Source organism: Anomaloglossus baeobatrachus, chromosome 2 (assembly GCF_048569485.1).
Source record: "Anomaloglossus baeobatrachus isolate aAnoBae1 chromosome 2, aAnoBae1.hap1, whole genome shotgun sequence".
Taxonomy (NCBI): domain Eukaryota; kingdom Metazoa; phylum Chordata; class Amphibia; order Anura; family Aromobatidae; genus Anomaloglossus; species Anomaloglossus baeobatrachus.
This window is the reverse complement of record NC_134354.1, coordinates 127,813,873-127,838,020: the sequence shown is the minus strand read 5'-3', so window position 1 is coordinate 127,838,020 and position 24,148 is coordinate 127,813,873. Positions and strand designations below refer to the sequence as shown.

Genomic DNA, 24,148 nt, shown 5'->3' with positions numbered 1-24,148 from the left:
CACTGAATGTGCCTCATCAACCTACACAGAGTCCGCAGCATCAACAGCAACGAGGGGGCCCATAAGGAGGATCGAGCCTGGAGCCATCTTATCCTTGGTCTACGCTGTCAGCAAACGGGCCAGAAAGGGGAGAACGGCAGTTGCGACTTCCCTGGGTGATTCCAAGCCAGAAAATTTTGGGTGATGTAGTGAAGGGACCTTCTGCTGCCGATTTTTGAGCATGATTTCTTTTTTCCTGAGGAAGGAGACGGAGATGTCTCTGAAACGCGTAGAACTGTATAAATAAAAGGAAATCTTTTAATCTACAGCATCTGTGGATTTTAGCGCGGCATTAAACCCGTTCCCTTTTCACTTATATATCAATGGGTGATTCCAGTGATACTACAAGTAAGAGTCGCCTCAAAACAAGAAGGGCTAGGAAGGCGAATCAGCAGTCACCCCTACATCAGCCGAAGGGATACCTGGTTCCGCCTGGTTCATTACAGCATCACCCGGGTTGACTCACAGCTACCATCTGAAAGTGAGTAAAAACCCTGAAAGACATTGCTGCCTGAGTGTGAGTTCTTCTGCGACCTGTGGTACTACACACTTACACTGGGCCCTGGGGCCAGCCTCACTCTCGGGAGGCTACAACAACTGACTGCATTTACCATCAACCCGAGGCGCTCCCTAAACTGCAGTGGTGGTCACCCCCTGACCGTAATTACCGAGAGTGGCATTACGATTCCCATTGAAGTTAACCAGAGTAACCTGTGGCCAGAAGATCCCCAACACATGAAGTCCCTGAAGACCCTGAGGCGACCTGAAGGTAATGGGGTTACACACGGGGGGCGTGGCCGAGCGGGCACAGTGTGCGGGGGGCGTGGCCGAACGGGCACAGTGTGCGGGGGCGTGGCCGGGCCGAGCCAAGCAGCCAATGCGTGCGGGGGAGCGTGGTGTGGCCGAGCCGAGCGGCCAATGCGTGTGGGGGGGCGTGGCAAGGCCGAGCAGAGCGGCCAATGCGACGGTTGTCACTAATTGTGGCGCCCTGGACAGGCCAGGTCGTCACAGGTACTGCACCAACACACCCTACACCCCGGCTAGGTACACCTAGGCCAAACACAAATCCTTGTTGCCTTCCTCCAGGGGCTGATGTCCACACCAGGGGGTGGGCCAGGCGGTTGGTCCTGCCCACCGAGGAGTTCACAGTCCTGGAGGCGGGAAAAGTTAGCAGTTCAGTTTTGGAGAGGAAAGTGGTAGCAGAGGAGACTGACCGTGTCCGGGTGTGTGGCCCGGGCACTCAGCAAGGTTGGCAGACGGTGGTGACCGTCTGCAGGAGAGGCTGATTGGAGTGAACCGTACGGACCGGGGACGGGCGGTGGCCCGCCGGTACCGGATCGGGGAGTGAAGAGAAGGCAGCACCATCCGGCAGGGTCTATGGACCCCGACCAGGCTAGGAGTCGCCGTAAAACCGGTCAAATCCGTTAGCGAAGGGAACCTCCGGGGTTTCCCAGCAGCCAAGACCCGATTGAAGGCAACAGCTCACACCGTAGAGGGAAACACAGTCACCGCCAAGGCTACAGTTCCCAGGGCCAGAGCCTGCGGGCAAAAGGGGCTCCCTCAGCATCCATCCAAGCTGGGGAGCGGGTTACCGGTGGGAAGCCATTGGAACCGTAAACACAACACAGGTGCAGGGAAAGGCAGTAATCATCAACCTACTGGGAGGAGAACAACCGCAGCCGCCTGTGGGACCCGTCCATCCAGCCGTTTGTTTGACCAGAGACTCTGTGTGAATTACTGGCTGAGTGAGTACCACCGTGCCGTGTGGCACAGCGCTGCCCCCACGACCCTGCACCTCACCAGGCCCCGTAACCCGCCTGTCCTCCCTCACCCCTCACTGGGCCCCGGGACAACCAACCCCCCTACCCACGGAGGGGAGAACCAACATCCAAGCTGCTCCCTGTCATCGCTCCCGGGATTCCCGTCCAGAGCAGCGGTGGTGTCACAACTTCACCACAACCGTGGGTGGCGTCACGGACAACATCCCCCAAACCACACACCAAATCCCCCTTTCACTCACGGGCGAGGAACGCCGCTCGAGTCCCCGGGATCCGGTCCACCGCTCGAGCCACCACCGAGCAGCAGCAGCCGGACCCAAGCAGTGGGTGAGCGCAGCATCCCCTCCTCCGCCCGCGACATAATGACATCATTTTGGAGCAAGACAGACAGACAGACAGAATAAGGCAATTATATATATAGATTTTTTTATTTTTAAAACTGAATAGTGAGCAACGTTTTTGGGAAAATTATGAAATCTAGAATAATGACATTCACTTTAAAATAATTAGAAACATATACGGTGGAACCTTGGATTAAGAGTAACTTGGTTTGAGAGCGTTTTGCAAGACAAGCAAAGCTTTTTACAAATTTGTAACTTGGTTTAAGAGCAATGACTTGCAAGAAGAGCAAATACTCACCGTGCACACTTCCGGTTCTGTTCTTTCACCGCGCTCTGACCCGCTCTGGAGGTACCTTTCTGTACATATGTACTGTATACTGTGTACAGTATACCATTGCACAGTACAGTATATACTATATATCATGTCTATCAATTTGCATTTGTGGATACAGTATTGTACTTTCTTTCTGCTAACCAGTTCAGCACATTGCTTATACTGTACCTCTCGCACACCAACAAGTCTATTGTAAGCTAAAAATTTAATTTGCTTTATATGTTTTTTACTGTATAGTATTTTGTATCAGTGTACTGTAATAATTTATATGATTACAGGACATTATATTGTATTACTTTAATAAGGTTGTATAACTACAGTAAATATTTTTGGGTTGTGGAACGAATTTTCTGTGTTTCAATTATTTCCTAAGGGAAAATTTGCTTTGATAGAAGAGTAACTTGGTTTAAGAGCTCACTCCCGGAACCAATTATGAGCATAATCCAAGGTTCCACTGTATTGTATTTTATATCTTAGAAGCCCCCCATGTGCTGCTTTGAATGTTATAATTCCCCTATTGCCTCTTTATAACTCCCCTATTACCCCCCATATAATTTCTCTATTGTTACTAATAATGCTGCAAGTTCCCATTTACAAAGTAATATTTCCAGGATTGCCCCTTTAGAAAGAAATAATGGCCTGAGTGAGCCCTTAATAAGTCTTCTATTTGGACAACCCCTTCTCAATCAGTATGTTTCCCCCTTATAAAACAAAAACACTTATACTTACCTCGGGTGCCGATGCTGTGCCAGTGATGTCGGCACTGGTTCTCCAGGGGCTTGCATGACATTATAATCCCTGCTGTCAGTGTCCCCTCCTTCGGACATACAGAGGAAGCGAAAGCTGCAGCTGCTCTCTCACTTCCACCAGATGTCTGATTTGTCTGTAATAGGCGAGAATGAAGCAACCACAGGAATTATGTCAGGCAATCCCTGTCTACATTGCTAGAACGACACCAGAGATGTTAGAGCAAACAGTGATTGAGAGGGGCTTTTCTGAGTAGTAGACAACCCTTTTAATGCCACAAGTTCCCCTTTATAAAGTAACAATCTGCTTGGTGCCCCCTTATAAATAATACTCCCTGTTGATGCTAAAACATTTGAGAGAGGCAATCTCTTAAGCAGATGCCAGTGACCCACACATTATGGAGCCGCGAGCCACTGGTTGAGGACTAACGCTATGAACAAGTCCAGTTAGGGGCCCCATATACACAATAGTTATGGCAGAGTGTTGTGGTGTTATCTGTGGATACAAATTACCTGTTTTTCTGTCCATACTTCAAGATCATGCTCTTTGTAAAATTCTACAGGACGCAAATATATGTCAACAGCCTTTGCATTCATTGCCTATAAAAAGAAAAAACATTTTAACAAAGAAGCAGAAATTCAAATGGATATGGATAAATAAATAGGAAGGTTTAAGGGGTCTTGTAAAGGATTGGCATATTGCTAAGATATCACTTTATGATTGGTGAACGTGAGGGGCCACAGCGCAGCTTTATAAATGCATTCGCTTCTATGTTTTCCCTGTACTTCTGCTCTCCCGATCACGGAGCTGTGCAGGAAACTGCTTCCAGTAATGGGAATCTGTCACTAGATTTGGCGACTATAAGCTGCGGCGGCCACCACTGAGCTCTTATATACAGTATTCCAGAATACTGTATATAAGAGCCCAGGTCGCTCTGTATAACATAAAAAAACACTTTTATAATACTCACCTAATAGGCGGTCTGGTCCGATGGGTGTCGCTGATCTCCAGTCCGACACGTCCGCTCTGCGGCGATCAACGTCCTTCTCCTCCTGAGGCCCGTGTGCATGGTGAATCCTACATCATCTACACAGGCCGGCATTGCGGTTTTGCAGGCACACTTTGATTTGCCCTCCTGAGGGCAGATCAAAATACTGTAATGCGTAGGCGCGAGGAAAGGATAATGACCGCCTGTGCATATGCACTACAATACTTTCATCTGCCCTGAGTAGGGCAGATCAAAGTGAGCTTGGGCAGGACCTCAGTGCCGGCTAGTGTGGATGACGTAGGACGTGTCATACACACGGGCCTCAGAAGAAGGAGGACGGCGAACGCCACAGAGAGGAGGTGCTGGACCGGAGAGCAATGACACCCATCGGACCGGACCGATCCTAGGTGAGTATCTTAAAAGTGTTTTTTACATTCTAGAGAGCGGCCTGGTCTATTATATACAGTATTCTGGAATGCCGTATATAAGAGCTCACTGGTGGTGGCCACAGCTTATAGTCTCCAAATCTTATAGTCTCCAAATCTCATGACAGGTCTCCTTTAAATTACATTGAATGGGGCTGGTGCTGCAAACGGTCTAGTGAATGGGACGCAGTGGTAATTTTGTGCCACTGCCCCTTAATTCCAGGATTCTTGGGGTCTGACCTCTCAGATCTTAAACAAATGGCATATTCTAGCAGAAAAGCACCCATTGCACCAATACAAGACTTTGCACAGAACATTGCAGAGTAATCGCATACTACAGACCTTGCTGAGTTTGGTCCTGTCATATGGGACGTGCTTCTCTCGTGTCACCAGGACAATCCTTCCTGTGTAACCTTCCTGGCGAAGAGTTTCAGCACAAACCAAGGCAGCAGGGCCTACGGAAAAATGAAAAGCGGAAAAATTAGAAAATAGTTATATATGTTTTCTAATTGTATTGACAGAAGACCAGATACTGTAATTGACATTAAATGTGGGTCAATTGTTAAAAGAAGAATGATTCAGACATCTGCATTTTACAGTATAATCCATCTCTAAACTGGAATATAATGAGGATTTTCCGGAAGCAGAAAAGCAATTTAGCAATAGTGCTAACATTAGTACACATGGGACCTTTGTAGTATTTAGTACTTGGCTATTCTCCACTGGAAGTCTTCCAAATATAAGGGACATCTTGTGTAGACTACAAGTAAAGCAACTGTCTTCCACAAACATTTCCAACAGTGACCACTAGGGGGAGCTTGGTGCACATCCATTAGTAATGCACTCATTGACTTTAACCCTTTCAAGATCGGGAGACTTTTTGTTCTTGCGCTTTAGTTTTTTTCTTCCTCTTCTTTAAAAGGGAAGGTTATAAAATTGTCTTTCCAGGAAAGGAGACAAACTCTAGTGCCACCTATTGGAAGGATCAATCCTAAAAGTAACAAAGTGGCCTTTTTTAACAAGCCTTTTCATATGACCTAGGATATATGCCAGATCAGAATCCTAATTTGCAGACACAGTGTCGGGGTGATTGCCCCTTGTCAGTGCAAAGTATGGGTAACTGAACTGGCTTATGAGAAGCTTTGTGGGGATCTGAAAAGGCTTGTTAAAAAAGGCCACTTGTGACTTGCTACTTCCAATAGGTGGCGCTAGAGTTTGTCTCTTTTCCTGGAGAGACAATTTGAATAATTCCCAGAGGGGCATTGCAGCTATAAGTCCCCTCACCACTGACAGCTAGACTGGTTTGTCAGGTCTCCATAAGGTTAAAAGGGAAGGTGTCGTCCAAAAAAAAAAAAAGTCAATAACTAAAAAAATGTAAAGTATTAATGTTTTGTTTAGATATTATTTGTTTTTAATTGAGCAAAATATAAAAAAAAAATTAAAAGTTTGATATTTTCCACTCTTAAACACCAGGGAGAGCAGTTTCTGAAATCCTACAGAAATCCCACTGTAGAAATAGCCTGGATTACAGCTGCAGTAAAGTGGGCAGAATCTGCTCTCCTGTGTGTGATATCACACCTCCCCCTCCCAATCTTGGTGTTTCCAAAGGATAACAGAGAATGAAATTTAGGATCACAGTGCAGAGCCATTTTGCTGGTGACCAGAAATGTCTAAGGCTATGTGCGCACGTTGCGTACAGTTCACTGCAGAAATTTCTGCAGCGATCTGAAGAGCACATGTGCGCTTTAAATCGCTGCAGAAATGTCCGTAGTGAAGCCGATTCCATGCGCTCTGCCTGCAGCTCCTCCCATAGACAGAGCAGGAGCTGCCGGCAAAGCGCACGGAAGAAGTGACATGTCACTTCTTTTTACGCTCTAAAACGCCACGTGCGCACGGCCCCTGCACAATCTCCATAGACTGTGCAGGGGACGCAGGACGCATGCAGTTACGCTGCGCTACAAAGCGCAGCGTAACTGCATGTATTTACGCAACGTGCGCACATAGCCTAAAGTGTCACCAAGGACAGCAGGAGTATCACACAGTACAGGATTAGATACACGGCTCAGCAGACAGTATCACACACGATAGACTTAGGTGGGCTTTACACGCTGCGACATAGCACACGCCCCCATCGTACATGCGATATATGGTGTTTGCTGCCGTAACGAACATTATCGCTACGGCAGCTTCACAAGCACATACCTGGTCGGCGACGTCGCTGTGACTGCCGAACAATCCCTCCTTCAAGGGGGAGGTGCGTTCGGCGTCACAGCGACATCACCAAACGGCCGGCCAATAGCAGCGGAGGGGCAGAGATGAGCGGGACATAACATCCCGCTGACCTCCTTCCTTCCGCATAGCTGGTGGACGCAGGTAAGGAGATATTTGTCATTCCTGCGGCTTCACACACAGCGATGTGTGCTGCTGCAGGAATGACAACATCGCACCGGCAGCAGCAACGATATTATGAAAATGAACGACGTGACACAAATCAGCAATTTTTGTCACTTTTGCGCTCATTCATTGTCGCACCTAGGCTTTACACATTGCGATGTAGCTACCGGCGATATATCAGTAGCGATGTCGCAACGTATAAAGCCCCCCCTTGATACATGGCTCAGCAGACAGTACCACACAGGACAGGATTAGATACACAGCTCAGCAGACAGTATCATACAGGAGAGGATTAGATACACGGCTCACCAGGCAGTATCACACAGGATAGGATTAGATACACGGCTCACCAGGCAGTATCACACAGGAAAGGATTAGATACACAGCTCAGCAGGCAGTATCACACAGGAAAGGATTAGATACATGGCTCAACAGACTGTATCACACAGGACAGGATTAGATACACGGTTCAGAAGACGGTACCACACAGGACAGGATTAGATACACGGCTTAGCAGACAGTATCACACAAGATGGGATTAGATACACAGCTCAGTAGACAGAACCCCACAGGACAGGATTAGATACACAGCTCAGCAGCCGGTACCACACAGGACAGTATTAGATACACAGCTCTGGAGACAGTATCACACACAGGATAGGATTAGATACAGCTTAGCAGGCAGTATCACACAGGAGAGGATTAGATACCCAGCTCTGGAGACAGTATCACACACAGGATAGGATTAGATACAGCTCAGCAGGCTGTATCACACAAGAGACGATTAGACATACGGCAGGGAGGGGGGGGGTGTCATTGGAAACTGTTGCAGCGGCGGGGGAAGGGTGTCGGTAATCACACACTGCTTTGTATGCACCGCAGCGGCTACAGCAAGGAGAGTGGAGGGGGTGCCATCGGAGCATTGGAGACGGTAAGAGCGGCGGTGGTGGGGGGAGGGTCGCCGGTACTCACATGCTCTGTATGCACATGCACACAATCGCACACAACTCTGCTGCATGCACGCCGGCAGCGGCGGCGGGGGTGGGGGGTTTAGAGCGGGGCTGGGAAGAGGGGGTGTCATTGGAGACAGTAACGGCGGGGGGAGGGGAGGGGAGGCAGCCCGGCGCCCCGTACTCACACAAAAGTGGAGCAAACAGCATGGCTGTGAGCTCCACAATAATGGCGCTGATCTTTTCCCTCTGCTGTGATCTGGATAGCCCAGGGGGCGCGTCCAGGTCACAGCAGACGCCTTCTCTAATGTTACTAAATGGGGTCGGAGCCCAACTATCAGAGTCTATGCCCAGGGGGCTGCCATAAAGGAGGTGAGTAACTGTCATTACACACAGCTAATCCGAGATGGCAGCCCCCAGTGCCTTCAGTAAAATTAGAATTAAATAAAAACTAAATAAGCAGTGATTTTAATTTTGTATTAAAAATACTTGATTTAATAATCACTATTATTAATACAAAAATAAAAAACGCGACATCCTTCCTTTAAAGAGACAAATCTTTTCTAACTTTGTACCAACACTGATGTATGAGAGCTTGTTTTTTGAGAGACCAGTTGTAGTATTAAGCTAAAAAATTAAAAAAAAAAAAAAAAAAAAAAAAAAGATTTTAGGTAGAGAGAAGTGGTGGAAAAAAGAGCAATTTTATTGTTTCATTTTCACAGTCATAGTAAATGCCCCGGCATCAAGATGGTTTAGGTCAGTATTCAGGTTGGTGTGAATCGGCTAGGTCAGTAATCTATGGCCGTAGGACTTGGGCCCTGATAATCGCCTATTACTGAATGGTATCCCCACCTGTTCTATTAATTAGGTGGCCTGGCGCAATGAAACTGTTGCGGTGTGACGTACATGTGACATCACGTCAGGCTTAGTGATGGGCAAACCCCCCGATGTTCATGTTCGGGAGACTCGCCCGAGATTTTTGTAAAGTTTGAGTTTGGGTCCTGAGATAAAGCAAACTTGCGTCCGAATCCCGAACTTGGACTTTACAGTTATGTGATGAGTGGGGGGGGCTGTAAAATAAAGAATATAGCTAATAATAAACTGCGGAATATGTTAGCGCTATATAAAAATAAAGATTTATTTTATTTTATTTTTTTATTTATTTGATTGCCATTATACTTACAGGTCCCGCAATGCGTCCTGCAGACCCGCTGAGCCACTGTCTCCCTGCCGCTTCTGCTTCCGCATCCGATCATTGCTGTGTGTTACGTCACCGCCGGAGTGTGCTCCAGCGACTTCTGCTCCGATCGCCAGGCGACGCCGTGTTCCTGCCGTGGATGGTGCTGGGAGAGAGGTCGATGCCAGCGGCACCAGTGGGCGCAGGCTCCGATCATCCACTGGGCTGGGTTAGCTTGGGATCTGCAGTACCGCTGACTGACTGTGGGTGGCATGTGTCTTCCAGCTGAAGTTGCCAGCGTTCAGCTACAGCCAATGGGAAGACACCACACCCTTCTTATTTCCCCTCCTGTCACATGATTACTGTCAGATATAGTTCTGATTTTCCTGGCTCCTGTTACGTCCTATTCTGTTGGTGATTCCTGTGTTGACTTCTGCGTGTTTTGACTACCCTTCTGCCTACTGTTTTTGTACCTTGCTGCCCGACCCATATCTGACCTCTGCTACGTTTGCTGACTACGTCACTGCCTGCTGATTCTGTCCCTGTTCCGTAATTCCTGGTTTGACCCTGCCTGACTACTACTCTCATCGGACTGCAGCCTTCCACAGGTAGTGATCTCCAGTTCCCTGTGTAATTCCAAATCCCTGTATAGGGGTTAAAGGGTTTCAGGGTTCTGGGGGTCCTACTTGGTGAGTGGCTTCCCTCTAGCCTCCCCTTTACAGCCCATCTGAGTCTGTGGATCCAGGCAGGCGTTACATTGTGCCCCCGGGTAACCACGACTGACGACAGGACCTTCTATGACATCATAGCTATGTGACCAGTCTGGTGTAAATGTTGTACAGACATTGGCTTACAGACTGGTCACAAGGCTATGACGTCATGGAAGGTCCTGTTAACTTCTGGTGGCATTCACTGCACTGCTTGTCACTCGGCAGCTTTCGGCTGTTTTCGGCTGTGTTCGCGTGACGTCAGGAACACGGCCGAAAACAGCCAAAGACTGCCGAGTGACAAGCAGTGCAGTGAATACCGATTGAACTTTGACTATCACTGTCAGTGTCAGCCTGCTTCTCGCTCTGTATAGACGCTTGTCTTTACAGAGCGATGAAGCAGAGCTGACATTGCTGTCCCTGTGGACTACGTCGGACAAAGGATTTTTTTATAATAAAGATGGAGTCTCTAAGTCTATGTTTTTTGTTTTATTTCTAATAAAAAAAATGTTCTTGTTGTGTTTTTATTTTTATTTTTTACTAGAAATTCATGGTGGCCATGTCTAACTTGGTGTGACACCATGAATTTCGGGCTTAGTACCAGCTGAGAATACAAAGCTGCCTCGTTTTACCTGGCTGACGATCAAAATACGGCGGGAGCCCACGCATTTTTTTATTTATTATTTTTTTAAATAATTAAGAAAAAAATAATGGGCTTCCCTGTATTTTGATTGCCAGTTATGGTAAAACCAGGCAGATGGGGATTGCAGCCCGTAGCCATCCGCTTTATCTGTGCTGAGAATCAAAAATACCGCGGAGCTACGTCATTATACATAGGCAGAAAGCTGCCAGTCATTGGCAGAGTCAGCGTTCGATAGCTCGCAGATATCAGTGACTGCATAGCAGGAGATCAACAGTGAGGGACTAGCAAAGCAGCACATAAAACAGAATTTATCAAAACTACAGCAAGCAGCCATGTAGGCAATCATGCATTTAGAAAAAAATCGATTTAGTAAAATGTATGTTGGTGGTGGCAGTGTCCTTATGTGGAGCTGCAGGAGTGTTGCCGGTGTTGGGGAGCTACATTTCATTAGTGTTATCATCAATTCAGAGATGTGCTTTTCTATATTAAACAAGAAGATGCTCTGATCACTACGTGCCCTTGGTAGACGTGCACTTTTCCAACAGAACAATGATTCAAAATATTCATCTAAGGCTGCTTTCACACTATGTTTTTTTAACATGCCTCAAACGTTTTTTTGCAAACGCATGTGTTATTTTACAGGATCCTGTCCCTTGAAGTTTATGGGCGGGCATTGGAGTTGTGATGGGGAGTGAGGGGAACTGAACGTGACAGACTGGAAATTCAGACGCAGCTGGGGGCAAAAAAGAGAGGATAGAGCAGCAGAGAGCAGGAGAGAGGAGGGAGGAGAGAGGAGAGAGGAGAGAGGAGAGAGGAGAGAGGAGAGAGGAGAGAGGAGAGAGGAGAGAGGAGAGAGGAGAGAGGAGAGAGGAGAGAGGAGAGAGGAGAGAGGAGAGAGGAGAGAGGAGAGAGGAAAGAGGAAAGAGGATCACGCCAGGCTAGTTTCTGGCCAAACAGGATCCTGTTTATCAGCATACCACCGTTCACATACGTTTGCATGGCAGTATAGTCAGGATCCAGCAATGTGCAGTATTTGGACGCAGCTCAAAAACGCTACAAGTAGCGTTTTTGAAAAATGTTAAAAAACTGCAAGTCACTGGATCCTCACTATAACGCACGCAAATGCGTGTGAACGCATGCTAACGCGAGTCCATTGCAAATGCATTGCAGTGAAAACGCATTTGCACTGGATCCGTTTTTCGTTAAAAAAACGTTCAGGACGCATGTTAAAAAAACGTAGTGTGAAAGCAGCCTAAGGCCACTTTTGTATTTCTGAAGAACAGAGTGAATGTGATTCTGTGACCTATTATGGCTCCTGATTTGAACCCACTCTGGAATTCTGAAGCGACAAATTGAGCATCACTCTCCATCCAGCATCCAGGCTCTAATAGAAGTCGTTCTTGAAGAGTAGGAAAAGATAGATGTTGCAATATTTTGACAACTTGTTCATTCCATGCCTAGAAGTCCGGGCGCTGCCATTATAACTCATGGAGGTCATACAAAATACTAGATGTAGTAGTTTTTGATGTGGGGTGTATTCATTTTTACATCAACTAATTTGATTAGAACTGAAAATGTACTGAAAGTTATATTATTGACCACACTTTCAGGTTATGGGATTAAAAAAAATGTTCTATGAAACTCAGTCTTGTCAAAATTTGGGAATTTGTTCTTGTGTTGTGTGATTAAAATCTTAGTTTTCAAAAAAGAGGCGAAAACTCATTAATGGTGAGCACTGTATATCATGTGAAAAAAAGCTAATTTCCAGAGCCAAAATGTGTACATGTGTCACGGGGTATGTAATGAGAGGACAGGGGACTCTAGGCTGGCCTCAGATTTGAGACCCTACGCTGTCTCTTTATCTTGGGAGGTAGGTTTGATGGCAGCCAGGTTCGAGCCCCCTAACTCCTGTCTGAGCCCTGATCTTACTCCCCCTCTCCCACACCCTCGGGGCGGGCCAGAAAACACAATTACAAAACCCCCCAAAAAGACATGGGACAAGGGAGAATGGAAACTCGTACATACAACACTCAAAACACACCGAAGAGACAATATGTGTACTGGGGAGAAACGAAAAAGGCAAGGAAGTAATGCACAACAGGGGAAGGCTCACACCACTCAAAAGCGCAGCACGGATCACCATAAATGGCATACCCACCAATAACGGCATCGCTTGAGCTGAAACCATCATCGGCGCCTACTGTAAGGTAGACGTGCTTTAAAAGGGAACCTGTCAACAGTTTTTTCACTATTAAACTAAAAGTATCACCTTCTGCAGCTCCTGGGCTGCATTCTATGAAGGTGCACCTTATTCCTGACTAAACTTGTAGACCCCCGAAATAACTTTATAAAATCTGACCACCAGGTATGCTAATTACCTGATCTAGTCGGATGGGCGTGATAATTTTTGCTACTCTTCCTCCTTCTGATAACGTTCGCCGTCCTCCTTTCCTGATTGACAAGGATGGCGCTGCCTGTCGTCATCCATGCTGCTCGGACAAATCTCGCGCAGGCGCAGTTGGCTCTGCCACATCGTGGGCCGAACAGGAAACAGTTGTCCTCGCGCGCGCCGGTGAGGTATTTGCGCAGGCGTGAGAATATGGTCGGCGCTGTGCATGAGGTCACCAGCCTCATCCTCGAACCCGACCATAATGTTGTGTCTGCGCAAATACCTCCCCGGCACGCGCGAGCACAACTAATGTTTCCTACTCAGCCCACGATGTGGCAGAGCCAACTACGCCTGCGCGAGATTTGGCTGAGCAGCATGGATGACGACGGCAGCGACATCCTTGTCAATCAGGAAAGGACAACGGCGAACATGGCCAGAGGGAGGAAAAAGTAGCAGAAAATTATCACGCCCATCCGAGTAGATCAGTTAATTAGCATACTTGGCGGTCAGATTTTATAAAGTTATTTCAGGGGTCTACAAGTTTAGTCAGGAACAAAGTGCACCTTCATAGAATGCAGCCCAGTAGCTGCAGAAGGTGATACTTTTAGTTTAATAGTGAAAAAACTGGTGACAGGTTCCCTTTAAATAGGGAGTAGATAGCTGCACATGACAATTAGCAACCTGAGCTCTTAGGTCCTGCCCTCAAGTCTGGAATTAAGGCGGGCTTTGCACGCAGCGACATCGGTAACAATGTGTTACCAATGCTGCAGCGATAGTCCCACCCCCGTCGCACGTGCAATATCTAGTGAAAGCTGCCGTAGTGATTATTATCGCTACGGCAGTTTCACACGCACATACCTGCCGTGCGACGTCCCTCTGGCCGGCGATCCGCCTCCTTCCTAAGGGGGCGGGTCGTGCGGCGTCACAGCGACGTCACACGGCAGGTGGCCAATTGAAGTGGAGGGGCGGAGATGAGCGGGACGTAAACATCACGCCCACCTCCGTTCTTCTCATTGCAGCCGGGAGGCAGGTAGGTGATGATCCTCGCTCCTGCGGCTTCATACACAGCGATGTGTGCTGCCGCAGTAGAGAGGAACAACATCGCGCCTGTCGCTGCACCGGCATTATGGAAATGTCGGAGGCTGCAGCGATGATACGATAACGACGCTTTTGCGCTCGTTCATCGTATCAAAAAGGATTTGCACGTTGCGATATCGACTGCGACGCCGGATGTGCGTCACTTTCGATTTGACCCCATCGACATCGCACGTGCAATGTCGCAACGTGCAAAGCCGGCCTAACTCCTGCAGAGATGAAGACCAAAAAACCTGAACCGGCTAAGGCTATGTGCGCACGTTGCGTCGGAGTACCTGCAGTTTATTCTGCACGTTTTCCTTCCCTTGGTTTTTGACCAAATGGCTTTTGACCATTTTTTTGCGCTAAAAATGCATGCGTTTTTACCGCGTTTTTAGTGCTTTTTACCTGCGTTTTCACCTGCGTTTCTGCAGATGCGTTTTTTAGATCAAGACACTGAGAAATAAAGTTGAATTAGTCAAAAAGAATGAAAAAAGAGAAAAAAAGTATAAAATTAACTTTTAATAAAACTATATGGGAAATTATCAATTTTAATGAAAAAATAGTGGTTATGCACATTTTATCAGAAAAATAGGTGAAGTTTATAATTTTTTAACATTTAAATTTTCGGTTATTGTGTGTGTGTAAAGGAACATTAGAACCCATTAATTTTTGTCCAGAAAAGCATGCGTTTTTGGAGCCAAAAACGCAGTAGAAAAGCAGGTAAAAAGCATGAAAAACGCAGGAATTGTGATTTTGGTTGCATTTTGCCATTTCTCATTGACTCCAATGTTAAGGAAACGCTGCAGAAATGGCAAAAACAACTGACATGCTGCTTCTTTTTCAGCATGGTTTTTGACCACAAATATGCAAATTAAACGCTGCAGAAAAAAAAGCAAAGTGCAGACAGGATTTCTGCTTTTCCCATAGACTTTGCTGGCAATCAAAAACGCATGCGTCTTAGCGCAAAAACGCTGCTGCTAAAAACGCTGCAGAAACGCGGAAAAAAACGCAATGTGCGAACATAGCCTTACGCCCGGCTCTGGCTGAACAATCCAGAAGCCTCAGGTTGCTTGTCAGACTTGTGAACAGTGTCTAACGACGCTGTACCAGCAGGTGTGTGCAGAGCCAAACATCGCATGACAACATGGGCTTGGAATAAACAAAATTTTTGAAATGGGAGTGCTTTTTCATTGGATAGATAGAGTATATTGAGTTAAGGCCCCATTACACGCAACGACGTATCTAACAATATATCGCCGAGGTCACGGATTCCGTGACGCACATCCGGCATCGTTAGCGACATCGTTGCGTGTGACACCAACGAGCGGCCGTTAACGATGAAAAATACCAAATAGTCCATCGTTGACACGTCGTTCATTTTCAAAAAATCGTTGGTTGTTGAGGACGCAGGTTGTTCGTTGTTCCCAAGGCAGCACACATCGCTATGTGTGACACCTCGGGAACGACGAACTACAGCGTACCTGTGTCCTCAACGAGCACCGAGGTGGGAGTGACGGAGATGCAGCTGCTCTCCGCCCCTCCGCTTCTATTGGCGGCCCGCTCTGTGATGTCGCTGTGACGCCGAACGAACCTCCCCCATTCAGGGGAGGTTGTTCACAGCCCACAGCGACGTCGTTAAGGAGGGCTGTACGTGTGACACGGACAAGCGAGATTGTGCGCAACGGGCAGCGATTTGCCCATGACGCACAAACGACGGGGGCGGGTGCCATCGCTAGCGATATCGCTAGCGTTGTCGCTCAGTGTAAAGCCCCCTTCAGACTTTGTCAAAAAAGTGTTAAAGCCAATAACATTCCCCCAATATTGGCGCACACTGAATTTACCTGTTCCAATCATTACAACAGTGCTTCTGTCACCAGCTGAGTGGCTGCTCATGGATTTTACCCGTTTAGCGCTCTCCAATGCCTGCCATTAAAGACATAATTAATTGGCCTCATCACATATGGACGCTGCAATGCAGGACAGCCAAATTTGTGAAGGTATTTATTCTTACCATTTTACTGGTGACAATGCACACATTGCCATTCTCCACTTTAATCTGCAGGTAAGAGAAAAAAAACTGAATTATGAACACTAGAAATACAATTAATATTGTAAACATGTTTTGCCCAAACCAACCTTATGTAGTGGTACACAAAAAGGAACTAACATGATTAGTGATGAGCGAGCACTAAAATGCTTGCGTGCTCAGTACTCAAATTGAGCAGGTCGAATGCTCGGATACGGACGAATAACAAGTATAATGGAAGTCAAAAAGGGAGAATCGAGGATTTTTCTTGAAGACCCTACTAGAAGGCAGGTTGGACAGGAAAATTGCTGAAATGGATGGAAACAAGATAGATTGGAGCAGGATAGGGAAGATGCTTGGACGGACCTTTGACTCCCAGGTCGCTGCTGGGAACAATGTTGTTAGAGTTTTACTACACTTTTACAGACTGATAATAAGCATACAAAACCGAAGATAAATGCATTTTACAGGAAAAATGTTAGGAAACATTATTTCCTGTAAAATTACTTGTATATAAGGCAAAATTAAAAAGAGGGAAACAAATACACCTCCTCCCCCCTTAATAGCTGGGCCATCCCTCACTGTATTTCCGTCTCCTATTACTACAGTAGATCACATAGTAGAGAGGAAAATAAAACTACACACACCGGTAGTCACCGATAAATGTAATTTTAACATTTTACTACCTTATATGGGCATATGGTGTGTGTGTGTGTGTGTGTGTGTGTGTGTGTGTGTGACATGATCAGACACATCCTATTTAAAGGGAACCTGCCACCAGATTTTGACCTTCTAAATTAAAACTAGCACCTTAAGCAGCGCCTGTGCTGCATTCTATAAAGGTGCATGTTACCCCCTGACCTCCCTTGTAGGCACCACAAATACTTTTAATTAAATTATCAATGGGCGTCCTAATCTGCGCATCCTAACCCTCCTTTCGCCCTCCTCCTTTGCTGATTTATGTGAATGATGCCTTGGACGCCATCCATGCAGGTGGGCAAAATATCCATATTTCCGGATCGCGTAGTCTCACTGAGCCGAAAATATATGTGCGCCTGAGTGAAACGGCCAGTTCTCTGCGTAGGCACGAGATTTTGCCTGGCGATGTGGATGAAGCGGGTGACGTCATGCATATCGCCAGGCAAAATCTCGCGCCTGCACAGAGAACTCACCAGTTCGTGTAGGTGGACCTATGTTTTTGTCTCTGATCGCAATAGGGCAGAGCAAAGTGCGCCTGCACGAGCCGGTAACAAGTAAAGTGTCTAATGCATCATCCACGTCCATCAGCACAAGAGGAAGGAGAAAGGAAGGACAGGAGGCGCAGATTAGGATGCCCATCAGACCGGACAAGTCAATTTACATACAGTGAGGGAGATTTTATGAAAGGACAGCACAGGCACTGCTTAAGGTGCTAGTTTTAGTTTAGAAGGCCAAAATCTGGTGACAAGTTCCCTTTAATTTATGAAGGAGGAACTCTGAACCTCACAAAGCCTATGCGGACAATGCAAGAAATGCCTAAAATAAGAAGGAAGAGGGACTCCGATACACCATGAATTATACATAAAGGAGGGCCTCATACACATTCTTTTAAAATGGTTAGGTAGTGGGACTCCTAGACTCATAAAGCCTATGCACCAAGAAGGAGGGACTGTAATACACACTGGAAGACACGTAGAGGAGGGCCTCAGAAAACATTTTTTCCCATTTTTAAGGAATGGTACACCTAGACTGGTATAGCCTATGCACTTATTGCAAGGGCTGAAAAATATTTACTCCTGGGGGGTATAAATCTATATATGTAAGAGAAATGTAGAGGCAGGCCTCATACACATTCTGAAAAAAAAGAAAAAAAAAATACGAAGGAGGGCATCATACACAATCATATACACCCTGCAAACAGGGTGGCATGATGACCCTATAAAGATTTTGAGCGAGGGCTGCCTGATGATCCTCCAAAAATTTGGAGCAGGAGCTGCCTGATGACGCTTAAAAGATTTGGATCGAGGGTTGCCTGATTACCATCTAAAAATTATGAGCAAGGACCGCCTGATGACCCTCTAAAAATTTAAAACAAGGGCCGCCTGATGACGCTCTAAAGATTTCAAGCATAGATTATAATGGGTACATGTATCAGTGAAAATAACGGAAAAAAACACGTATGTGAAACACAGATGTCTGAATGAGGCCTAAAATATAGTTTAGTTTAATTCAATGAGAAAATATATTGTCAGTAAGGGCAGGAATTACAACAGTGGATATAACACTTAGGATTATTGCACACTGCATACTACAGATAATCAGTTGTAAGTCTTATTATTAGTTTAGTACTGCTATCAAATCATTCAGTGTTTTCAGCGATTTTTTTAATGCCTCTATATATAAAATTTACATTTTTTTTAGAATAACTACCTTGAAGCAGGGTAGGCTGTCCAGTCCAGGAAACTCTTCTATGTCACCATTCTTTACATTAAAACAGGCACCGTGCCAGGGACAACGGACTCTATCCCCTATCAGAACCCCTGAAATTCAATAGACCAGTTATATATCAATTTCACTACAGTCACCTCCAATTCTCTTACATTCATCATACTGCATCAACATATTCTACAGGGCAGTAGAGAAATTGAGTGCACCATGGGAAGGAGTCTTGCGAGGATAATTTGCATATTCCCAGTGCCTTCTGGGATAAGTGAAGAGTCACCGCGAGCTCAAGGAGAACCGGGTTTCGGCCGTTACAGCCGGAAGGAAGACTTCTGAAAGCCAGGGAAGGAGTCTTGCGAGGATAATTTGCATATTCCCAGTGCTTTCTGGGATAAGTGAAGAGTCACCGCGAGCTCAAGGAGAACCGGGTTTTGGCCGTTACAGCCGGAAGGAAGACTTCTGAAAGCCAGGGAAGGAGTCTTGCGAGGATAATTTGCATATTCCCAGTGCCTTCTGGGATAAGTGAAGAGTCACCGCGAGCTCAAGGAGAACCGGGTTTTGGCCGTTACAGCCGGAAGGAAGACTTCTGAAAGCCAGGGAAGGAGTCTTGCGAGGATAATTTGCATATTCCCAGTGCCTTCTGGGATAAGTGAAGAGTCACCGCGAGCTCAAGGAGAACCGGGTTTTGGCCGTTACAGCCGGAAGGAAGACTCTGAAAATCGCGCAAATTTTAGCCTGTCTTCTTCATTGTGAGCGTGAGTGAGCAAAGTGTGAGCAAAAGTAAGTGTGAGTAGAATTGTTTGTATTTAGTTGTTTAATTACTTAACATTTGTTTAGTGCTATCCCCATTGGAAAATGTGCTCCACTATTGCTAATGCGATCCAGTGTACATCTTGTCTCATGTATGCAGTCCTTGAAAAGCCGTTTGAGGGTGCATACTGTTGTTCGAGATGTGCGCAAGTTGCACATTTGGAAGCCCAGATACTGGATCTAAATGAGCAGCTGGCAACTCTGAGATGCATTAGCAATATGGAAAGGAGTTTGCTGCTCACTGAGCAGCAGCTTGCTGGGTCAGATGTGGGGGAGGATCGTAGTAGGGAGCGGCAGGACGGTGAGGTAGGTAGCTGGGTGACAGAAAGGGGGGGTAAAGGGAAATGTGCTAGGAAGGCTAGTCCTGAACTGACACACCCCAATAGGTTTGCAAACTTGGCAGATGAGGGGGATGTCATTACAGGGGTAGCATTGCTGCAGCAAGGCATGACCTCTGAACGCCAGAGGAGTGTCTGCTCCAGTAAGGGGGGGAATAGGAGTGCAGGGCAGGCAAGACAGGTACTGGTAGTGGGGGACTCAATTATTAGGGGGACAGATAGGGCAATCTGTCACAAAGACAGGGATCGCCGAACAGTGTGTGGTCTTCCTGGCGCTCGAGTTCGGCACATCGCTGATCGGGTTGACAGATTACTGGGAGGGGCTGGGGAGGACCCAGCGGTCATTGTACACATTGGCACAAATGACAAAGTTAGAGGTAGGTGGAAGGTCCTTAAAGATGATTTCAGGGAATTAGGTTGTAAGCTTAAAGCATGGACCTCAAAGGTGGTATTTTCGGAAATACTACCTGTGCCACGAGCCACACCAGAGAGGCAAAGGGAGATCAGGGAGGTTAACAGGTGGCTCAGGAATTGGTGTAGGAAAGAGGGTTTTGGGTTCCTGGAGAATTGGGCCGACTTTTCAGTTGGCTACAGATTCTATGCTAGGGATGGGCTGCATCTTAATGGGGAGGGTGCAGCTCTGCTGGGGCAGAAAATGGCTAGAAGGTTGGAGGAGTGTTTAAACTAGGAATGGGGGGTGAGGGTATTCACTTTATAGAAGGGGAATGTAGTGCAGATAGTGACCAGGGCACAAGTAATGAAATTGGGGGTGGTACGGGGGGAAGGGTTAGGACAGTTAATACAGTAAGTAGGAATACAGGTACAGAGTCATACGTAACGTGCATGTACACTAATGCCTGAAGCCTCACAAATAAGGTGGAGGAATTAGAATTAATATTGTTGGAAGAAAATTATGATATAGTGGGGATATCAGAGACATGGCTGGATGAGGGCTATGACTGGGCTGTTAATTTACAGGGTTATAGCCTATTCAGGAATGACCGTACAAATAAGCGAGGGGGAGGTGTGTGTCTATATGTAAAATCATCCTTAAAACCCATCCTGCGTGACAACATATGTGAGGGTACTGAGAATGTAGAGTCCCTATGGGTGGAGATAAGGGGGGGGAAATGAATAATAAAATACTGATAGGGGTGTGTTATAAGACGCCGAATATTATGGAAGAGGTAGAGAATCTCCTCATAAAGCAAATTGATAAAGCAGCGAGTCTCGAAGAGGTAATTATTATGGGGGACTTTAACTATCCTGATATAAATTGGGGAACAGAAACTTGCAGTTCCAGCAAAGGAAATAGATTTTTGATAACAATGAAAGATAATTACCTTTCACAAATTTACTGGACCCCACAAGAGGGGGAGCACTACTAGACCTTGTACTAACCAATAGGCCAGACTGCATATCAAATATACAAGTTGGGGGTTACTTGGGGAATAGTGATCACAAAATAATAAGTTTTCATGTATTCTTTAGTAAGATGTCTAATAGAGGGGCTACAAGGACACTAAACAGGAAAGCAAATTTTAAACGGTTGAGAGATGATCTTAGTGCAATAAACTGGGATGATGTACTAAGTAATAAAAGTACACAAAGCAAATGGGAGACTTTTATGAGCATCCTGAATAGGGCTTGTGCAGAAAATATACCCTATGGGAACAAACATGCTAGAAATAGGAGGAAACCCCTATGGCTAAATAGAGCTGTAAGGGAAGCAATAAAAGAAAAACAGAAAGCCTTAAAAGAATTAAAGAGGGTAGGTAGTGATGAGGCATTATATAATTATAGAAAATTAAAATATGTAAAAAGCAAATTAAGTTAGCTAAGTTTGAGACAGAGAGACTCATTGCGAGAGAAAGTAAAAATAATCCTAAAATATTCTTTAACTACATAAACAGTAAAAAACTGAAAAGCGATAGTGTTGGCCCCCTTAAAAATAGTCTTGGTGAAATGGTGGAAGGGGATGAGGGTAAAGCCAACCTGCTGAATGACTTTTTTTCTACGTTTTTTATACAAGAAAATGACATGGCAGATGACATGACCAGTGATACCATAAATTCACCCTTGAATATTACCTGCTTAACCCAGCAGGAAGTACGCCGCCGCCTCGAAATCACTAAGGTTGACAAATCTCCGGGCCCAGATGGCATACACCACAGAGTACTACAGGAATTGAGTTCTGTGATAGATAGACCATTATTTTTAATCTTCTCAGATTCCTTAATAACAGGGTCGGTACCGCAGGACTGGCGCATAGCAAATGTGGTGCCAATATTCAAAAAGGGGACAAAAACTGAGCCGGAAAATTATAGGCCGGTAAGTTTAACCTCTACTGTTGGTAAAATCCTTGAGGGTTTCTTGAGAGATGCTATACTGGAGTATCTCAAGAAAAATAACCTTATGACACAGTATCAACATGGGTTTATGAGGGATCGATCCTGTCAAACTAATTTGATCAGCTTCTATGAAGAGGTAAGTTCAAGCCTGGACCAGGGAAATGCAGTGGATGTTGTGTATATGGACTTTTCAAAAGCTTTTGATACGGTGTCACACAAAAGGTTGGTACATAAAATGAGAATAATGGGGATAGGGGAAAATATGTGTAAGTGGGTTAAAAACTGGCTCAGTGATAGGAAACAAAGGGTGGTTATTAATGGTACGTACTCGGACTGGGTCTCAGTTCATAGTGGGGTACCACAGGGGTCAGTATTGGGCCCGCTTCTTTTCAACATATTTATAAATGACCTTGTTGGGGGCATGCGGAGTAGAATTTCAATATTTGCAGATGATACTAAACTCTGCAGGGTAATCAATACAGAGGAGGATAATTTTATATTACAGGGAGATTTATGTAAATTGGAGGATTGGGCTGAGAAGTGGCAATTGAAGTTTAATGTAGATAAATGTAAGGTCATGCACTTGGGTAGAGGAAATAACATTTATGATTATGTACTTAATTGTAGAACACTGAGTAAAACAGACACAGAAAAAGACTTGGGTGTATGGGTGGATGGTAAACTTCACTTTAGTGGACAGTGTCAGGCAGCTGCTGCCAGGGCTAATAAAATAATGGGATGTATTAAAAGAGGTATAAGTGTTCATGAAAAAAATATAGTTCTACATCTGTACAAGTCACTAGTGCGACCGCACTTAGAATACTGTGTACAATTCTGGTCACCGATATATAAGAAGGACATAGCTGAACTGGAGAGGGTGCAGAGAAGAGAGACCAAGATTATTAGAGGAATGGGTGGGCTGCAATACCAAGACAGGTTATTAAACTTGGGGTTATTTAGTTTGGAAAAACGAAGGCTTAGGGGGGATCTAATCACAATGTATAAATATATGAGGGGACAGTACAGAGACCTTTCCAAAGATCTTTTTACACCTAGGCCTGCGACTGGAACACGGGGGCATCCGCTACGTCTTGAGGAAAGAAGGTTTAATCATAATCACAGACGAGGATTCTTTACTGTACGAGCAGTGAGACTATGGAACTCTCTGCCGCATGATGTAGTAATGAGTGATTCACTACTAACATTTAAGCAGAGCCTGGACGCCTTTCTTGAAAAATTTAATATTACCAGTTATGTATATTAGATTTTATGACAGGGTGTTGATCCAGGGAACTAGTCTGATTGCCGGATGTGGACGAAGGAAGGAAATTTTTTCCCCATTGGAACTTGTTTGCCACATTGGGGTTTTTTTGCCTTCCTCTGGATCAACATGTTAGGCTACGGGTTGAACTAGATGTACTTAGAGTCTCCCTTCAACCTTAAAAACTATGATACTATGATTAGGGATAGGGACTGATGTTAGTGTAATATGTGTCTCACAGACTATGGACATTATTGAAGGATTAACTTACAATTACGTTTTTGCAGGGTTTGTAGAACAGAAAAGTGCTTGAAGGAAACCCAAGAACACACACTCGATACAGACTGTCCTTAGTCAGATATGAACTCAGGACCCCAGTGCTGCAAGGCCGGTCCCTGAGGTGGACTCACATCTATCAGACATTTATAGCATATCCTGAGGATGGAAATACTATTTTAAAGAAAACCTGTCATGTGATTGTGTCGCGGGCGGAGGGGACGCGCTCGCCACGCTCGGGTCCGGGGCTTCTGTTGCTGCTCGGTGGCTTGAGGGGTTGGGCCAGACCCGGGAACTCGAGCGGCGCTCCTCGTCCACGAGTGAAAAGGGGGTGGTTTGTTTAGGGAGATAGTTCGTGACGCCACCCACGGGTCGTGATGATAAAGGGCACCACCGCTGCTGGTGATGGGGATCCCGGGAGCGATGGTAGGGAGCAGCTATGATGTTGTCCCCTCCGTGGGTAGGGGTTGGTGATCCCGGGGCCCGGTGGTGTAACGGGGAGGCTAGATGGCTGGGGTGCAGGGTTGCAGGGGCAGCGCGGCGCAGTGACGGATGGCACTGGTGTACTCACTCAGGCAGTCAATGACAGAGTCTCTGGTAAACCAAACGGCTGGATGGACGGGTCCCGCAGCCGGCTGCAGAGTTTGTGCTCTCTCCCCGGACAGGTGATGGTGGC

The 24,148-nt window shown here is 46.0% G+C and overlaps 1 protein-coding gene across 2 annotated transcripts in view; it reads right to left on the bottom strand.

The window, feature by feature from the left end:
* LOC142291083 (apoptosis-inducing factor 3-like) overlaps window positions 1-24,148 on the bottom strand; it is a 268,214-nt gene that overhangs the window by 125,781 nt on the left and 118,285 nt on the right. For both annotated transcript variants that reach the window (XM_075335333.1, XM_075335334.1), the window contains exons 4-8: window positions 18,425-18,534; window positions 16,001-16,045; window positions 15,831-15,912; window positions 4,995-5,107; window positions 3,752-3,838 (exon numbers count right to left, since the gene is read on the bottom strand). In XM_075335333.1, coding sequence (XP_075191448.1) covers window positions 3,752-3,838; window positions 4,995-5,107; window positions 15,831-15,912; window positions 16,001-16,045; window positions 18,425-18,534 — 437 coding nt within the window. The remainder of the gene's footprint in view (window positions 1-3,751; window positions 3,839-4,994; window positions 5,108-15,830; window positions 15,913-16,000; window positions 16,046-18,424; window positions 18,535-24,148) is intronic.